At 49.3% G+C, this 6,999-nt stretch overlaps 1 protein-coding gene across 1 annotated transcript; it reads left to right on the top strand.

Annotated features, from left to right (window-relative positions):
- Window positions 1–255: 255 nt before the first annotated feature.
- On the top strand, window positions 256–5,814 carry LOC135830773 (uncharacterized). The gene has a single exon (XM_065342989.1). The coding sequence runs from the start codon at window positions 256–258 to the stop codon at window positions 5,812–5,814; it is 5,559 nt and encodes a 1,852-aa protein (XP_065199061.1).
- Window positions 5,815–6,999: the final 1,185 nt, after the last annotated feature.

Consider the following 6,999-nt stretch of genomic DNA (forward strand, 5'->3'; position numbering starts at 1 on the left):
ACTAGTTCCTTTTGTTACCATGCCACGTAACTGAAGGTCGTGGTCGCCATTTTTATGCATGTTCTTTGTGCGCAGCTGCCTGTGGATGCAGCGGCCTTTTTCCGTTGAAATTAGATCTTGTTTGAGAAAGAAACAAAGAAACAAACTTTCCAAATCAAAAAACGTAAATGTCTTTCATGTCCGTTGAGTCGGGATCTTTATGATGTCGCGAGTCACGACATGAAAATTTGGTGCCAAAACCCCGTTTAATCAACCATGGCCTCGACGGAAGGAGGAACGTCAGGGTCCGGACAAGCAGAGTCAGGCTCCAACAGTGATACGTCGAAAATGGATACGGTCACCCTACCGGTGCAACTGACTTCTGTAAGCAGCTCAATTCAATGCCTGGTGCGAGATCTGCAACAGGAGGAGCACGATGCTGACCGGTTTATTGCCGGGCACGTGCCCCCGAATGACGTTGAAGACTTCTTGGTAAGCTTTGAAAGCATTGTCGAACGATTAGAAATCAAATTGAATCAATTTTCGAATGGTGTTGCTCAAATGCCCGCATCCACCAAGGGACAACGTGCCCAAGTTGAATCACTGAAACTGGAAATTAATGGAATGACAGTCTTGGTAGAATCAGCGGTCTCAAAAATCAGAAAATTAAAACAAGTGGCAATCAGACACAATAAACAAATGGCGATGGTCCAAGCCCCATTGCCAGCGGAGGATCCGCATGGTATTCAAAACCTTGTCAATGTGCAAAACAAAACAACACAATCTCTATTGGATGCCATCCATACACTCACCAACAATGCTCCTGGGCATTCCGAATCACAGTCCACGCATCCCCATCATGTACGATTACCAAAACTGGAATTACCAAATTTCAGGGGTGATGTCCTCAAATTTTCCGAATTCTGGGATGTATTTCAATCCACGGTACACGAGAACCCGTCTTTATCCCACGCAGAGAAACTGGCGTATCTAAAAACATGTTTGTCGGGCACGGCACGCAACGTCCTTGATGGGATCGTCCTCGACAACGACCACTACCCAATTGCTGTCGAATTACTCAAAGAACGGTTCGGCAGGCAGCAAATGGTGCTGAATGCCCACTATTCAGCCCTGGTCGATCTGCCACCGGCCTATGACACGGCCACATCACTGCGCCAGTTGTACGACACAGTTGAAAAACACATCCGGGCGCTCAGTGCTATTGGCGAAGACTGTGACCAAGGGATTTTTGTGTCTCTGATCACGTCAAAGCTGCCGAGTCCTGCCACGTTTCAACTGGAATTAGCTAAAGGTGAGGAGACGTGGTCCGCCGACCGCCTCCGCAAACATTTACATGACTATATCATGGCAAAGGAAGCAGCAGCTCGACCAACATCAGTCGGTTCTGCACAGCCAAGCATGACTGCACCGCGATCCACGAATGCCAGCACTGGCGACATGCGGCCAGTCCAGACGTTGGCAGTTTCGGTCAAGAAACCACAACGCGCAAAATGCTTCTTTTGCAAGGAAGCCCATTACACAGATGAATGTGACCGGTACAGAACTTTAGAGACCAGACGCCAGCAAATCCAGGGTCGGTGCTTCATTTGTTTCCGGGACAGCCATATGGCTCCGGCTTGTCCGAACCCCTGGGCTTGTGCACATTGCCACAAGAAGAGACACCACCGCAGTCTCTGCCCTTCCAAATTCGGAACTGGCCACCAACAACAACAATCGAAACCACCAATCAAAGCCAACACAACATGTGTCACAGCTCCTAGCTGTCTCAGCCAACAGCAGGATGCAGTCATCCTGCAAACAGCAGTAGCCACAATTGGCGGCACCACAATTACCCAGCCCGCGCGGCTCATGTTTGACACTGGGTCGTCACGGTCTTTTATTACACAGGAAGCACAACAGGCACTTCAACTTGATGCCAATGGTTCAGACACCATCGCCATGGCTGGCTTTGGCGACAGTACCCGCAAGGTTGTCTGTCTGCCACGTGTGCAACTCTCTGTCGGGTGTGATGATGGCTCCACCGTTACGGTCATAGCCAACGTAGTCGACAACATAACATGTCCCATCCAACGCTTTCTACTCGATTACACCAAATATCCGGTTCTGCAGTCTGTAAATCTTGCTGAACCCACGCCCCTTGCAACAGAGAGCGTGGTTGTCGACGTACTAATTGGAAGTGATCATTACCATCACCTCATTGGCCCTCAGGTCATATCCGTTACCGCTGACCTAGTGCTGGTCGAGTCCAAGTTAGGGTATATTCCGTCTGGCAAAGTGTCTGGTGATACGCCCCCAGACACCGTCATGCATCTGTCGGCGGATTCCATAGCGGATGACACCTTACCTGCACTCGAAGATCTGTGGAGCCTTGAGAGTCTGGGTATTAATGACAACCCAGAAACAACAGACAACGACATGGTGAGAGAACACTTCAACGCCACAATACGCAAAGAAAACGGTCGCTACACAGTCAACTGGCCGTGGAAGGAAAAAGCTCCGCAAGTGAACTATGAGCTGGCCAGAGGTCGACTCGTCTCCCTAATCAAGCGGCTTTCTACACAGCCAGACATCCTACGACACTACGACCAGACAATCAGAGACCAACATGCAAGTGGTATCATCGAGGAAGTCCCGAATGCCGTGCCCACTGGGCCGGTCCACTATTTGCCACACCACTGCGTCCAGCGTCAGGCCAGCACAACAACCAAACTCCGCATCGTCTACGATGCGTCAGCAAAAACCAACAAGGATGGAAACAGCCTCAATGACTGCCTTCACAGCGGCCCCAGCTTGCTTCCTGACCTGGGTGGCATACTGGTCCGTTTTCGCCTGTTCCCTGTTGGGATCACCAGCGATATTGAGAAGGCATTCCTCCAAGTGGGCCTCGACGAACCAGACCGGGACTACACCCGCTTTCTGTGGCTCAAGGACATTTCTCAACCAGTCTCACCAGCAAACCTGGTGACATATCGTTTCTGTCGAATCCCGTTTGGTGTTATTTCCAGCCCGTTCTTGCTGTCTGCCACCATTCATCACCATCTCGACAACAGCAACAGCACGCTCGGTTCTGAAATCCGCGACTCCACCTATGTGGACAATGTGATAACTGGGCGCAACACGGCTGACGAAGCCAGTACTCTCTATGATTCTGCAAAGAGCCTATTCAACGACGCCGCTATGAATCTCCGTGAATGGTCATCTAACAGTGATGAATTCAACCACACCCTGCCAGACTTCGACAAGGCCACATCCAACAATGTGAAATGCCTCGGCCTGGCTTGGGATACGAAAGAGGACGCTCTCAATGTCATTTCTCCTAATGTGGCTCACAAACACGCCAACACCAAGCGCAGCATCATCTCCGCTGCTGCTCGCTTTTACGATCCCGTTGGCTACCTGTCACCTCTGTTTGTTCGAGCCAAACTTCTGATCCAGGACATCTGGAAAGCAAAGCTCGACTGGGATGATCCGGTTCCCAACAGCATTGCAGATGATTGGCAGGCTATTGCCCAAGACCTGGACAAAGCAGACACGGTCAAGCTCCACCGTTTCACTGGTCTTGACCCAGCATCTGTCACTCGCCGCGAACTTCATGTGTTCTGCGACGCATCCGAAAAATCGTACGGTACGGTTGCCTATCTCCGTGAAGAAAGCGCCACAGCTGTGGCCACAGTCCTGCTCGTCAGCAAGACGAAGGTAGCTCCACTCAAACAAATGACAATTCCTCGTTTGGAGTTGATAGCAGCGCTAATCGGTTCTCGGCTTATCAAATTCCTCCAGAACACACTGCCATTTGATCTCCACCGCACTGTTCTGTGGTCCGATTCAACTTGTGTTCTACACTGGATCAATGGCACGAACCAGCAATCTGTGTTTGTCCAGCGGCGACTAATGGAAATTCGGTCGAATCCAACAATTGCGTTCAAGTACGTCAGTACAGATTGCAATCCTGCCGACCTTCCCTCACGTGGTGCAACAGCTGCTGCATTGCACGACAGCAAACTCTGGTGGGAAGGTCCTGAATGGCTACGCGGTGATACCAGCTCACTCGGTGAACTTCCATCCCCTTCACTTGCCACAGCTGCAGCAATGGCCTCAGAACCACCCACTGAGGTATCTGTCGCAATCAATTCTTGCTCTGGGGAGGGTCCTTTCATCTCTATCGAAAGGTATTCCAGTTGGTCGAAAGCGGTACGCGTAATGGCTTACGTGAAACTGGCAGTACAGAAGCTGCAAGGCAAATGCAAACAACAAACACAACTAACCACAACCAATATCAAGGAAGCTGAAATGGAATGTGTACGAGTTATCCAAGGTCAAGAATTTGGTGAAATTAAAAATGCAATTCAGAAAAAACAAAAAATGGAACTCGTTACCAAACTCGGTCTTCTTATCGATACCAACGGCCTAATTCGGTGCGCAGGGCGCATGAAGAATGCTAGGTTTCCAGAATCTGGTCCAATACTGCTGCCACGGAAACATCCTGCCACGAGGCTAATCGTGCAACTGTGCCACGCTCGCGTTCGGCACTCCGGTACTAGCCAGACGCTCATGGAGGTGCGTAAGCGTTTCTGGATAACTCGTGGGCGGGCCACCGTGCAGACAATATTGCACAGCTGCTACCACTGCAAGAAATGGGAAGCGAAACCATACCCAATGCCGGATTTTGCTCCACTGCCGAGCAAGCGTGTTAACAGGTGCATACCATTCTCGTACACTGGTATCGATTACTTCGGCCCAATGACAATGACCAAGGAAAGCGAGAAATGCAAGGTATGGGTTTGCCTGTTCACATGTTTGACTACCCGCGCAATCCACCTCGAGCTAATGGAAGACATGACAACAGCCTCATTTCTACTGGGCTTTCGTAGATTTATTGCCCGTAGAGGTACGCCGATTGAAGTTTTGTCAGATAATGCAAAACAATTTCACACTGCCTCGAACGTCATTGGTGAAGTTTGGAATGACGTGAACCACACCGATGACTTTACTTCGTTCTGTGCTACGAATGGAATACAATGGAAATTCATAGTACAGCTGTCTCCATGGATGGGCGGCGCATACGAGCGCTTAGTACAATCAGTGAAAAGGGTCCTACGAAAGACAGTGGGCACTTCAATTCCAAACCGTGATATGCTCAATACGTTTCTAATGGAGGCGGAGGCGATAATTAATGCACGTCCACTGGTCTACGTTGGAAACGAATTGGATTTTGGTAATGTTCTTACTCCCAACCATTTCTTGTCTTTAAACCCGAAGTTGGGCACTCCTGGTATGGAGGGAGACTTTGGTAATGACCCGACGTTTGAGCCTGACACGTCTTTGGCTAACACATTGCTAACTGCCTGGACGGATGGTCAACGCCTACTACAGACTTTTTGGTCAGAATGGCAGTATTCGTATCTACCCACGCTACGTGAACGTGGTCAGACTGCACTTGCGCATGGAAGACTACAAGCACATGATCCACCTACCGTGGATACTGTTGTCCTAGTCAAGGAAGAAAAGATGCCACGCGGCTCTTGGTTAATTGGACGAATTGACAAACTGCACAACAGTAATGATGGTGAAATCAGATCTGCAACAGTTGTTCTGCCATCCAAGCGGCAGATCCAACGTCCACTATGTCTGTTGTACCCAATTGTGCAAGCGGAGAATCACGATGCAGCGCACGATGACCCGCCGCTCGCACAACCCGCACAGCCGGTACAGCCTGCACAACCTACACAGCAACAACCAGCTCGACCAACACGCCGAGCAGCCGCTGGTTCCCGTGCTAACCTGAAGAACCTAATAAGTCAAGGTGCAGTATAACTCTGTGAACTCTGTAAATAGTCTGCATGAATGTATTTATACACAGTACACTCTCTTGTTGAACACTAAGTAATCACCACACACTCATTTACACTTTGTCTACACTACTGCAATTACAATCGCTCTTCTTCTCTGTTGTGGGGAGTGTCGCGAACGTCGTGATGAAATACATGTACATGAATTCGGAATAACCAATTTATATTTGCATTACATGACGATGATTTTGTACTCTCTTGCTTGCTTACGTTGTGGCTGATTCCACGCTTGGGTTAGCCGAAGTCTAGTTCCCCATCGTCCTTTCTAGTGATTGATTTCATTCTACTTCGAAGTAGCTTCGAAGCAATCCCTCGTTTCTCTATTCTTTGCATTTTGTTCACAAACAAATTCTTCGTTATGTTTTCGTCCCGTGAGTATTTTCGCGCTCTTGATTTGTTTTGCAACACGCGTGACTTTCCTTTCCTTTCCTTTTCTTGTTATGCATGACCATGATGACGTATTTGGTATGACGTGTTATGTGTACGTGACCACGTGACTGCGTGTTCACTAAATACATAATCCTACACAGTTGCGAGGGCATGATGCTCTGATCAGGCCCGAGGTCTGTGAGTGATTTTGCCCGAGGTCGCGACGCCCAAGGGGCGTAGCCCCGAGGGCGTCGCGACCGAGGGCAAGATCACTCACATGACCGAGGGCCTGATCAGAGCGGCATGCCCGACGCAACTGTGTAGGATTGCGCTTCAGAGATAAGAAGGCCCACCTCACAAACAACAAGGCCCAGTACAGTAGAGAGATTCAAACAGAAAGAAAGCCTTGACGGCAAATGAGTTGATGTCACATTGTGTGCAGTGACCATCACAAACAGTTATTTGTTTGGTCGGGACTTTCCAGTTTTGAGATGAAAGTATTCAAGTACAGTGAAGGCAGTAGTAACGTTAGTACCAGTAATATGACGGATTCGGAATAAACCCGACCTTCGAGTTAGGTGATTGCCAGAGTAAGGTTCAAATGCGAGTGCTGAGAAGCTGCAGCCTTAGGGCAGGTACAAAATGTACTTGTGGAGGTCTGCTTCCCTTGTGTACGTTTCGCCGCGAGAAACAGGACCGGCTGCAAGGTCGGTTGGCGTTTCTGGTCTCCCTGCAGACGTTCAAGACAGTAGTGAGTATATAATAATTTTGGAGAAGGGAG

This window comes from Sycon ciliatum, unplaced genomic scaffold (genome assembly GCF_964019385.1).
Source record: "Sycon ciliatum unplaced genomic scaffold, ocSycCili1.1 SCAFFOLD_2540, whole genome shotgun sequence".
NCBI classification, from domain to species: domain Eukaryota; kingdom Metazoa; phylum Porifera; class Calcarea; order Leucosolenida; family Sycettidae; genus Sycon; species Sycon ciliatum.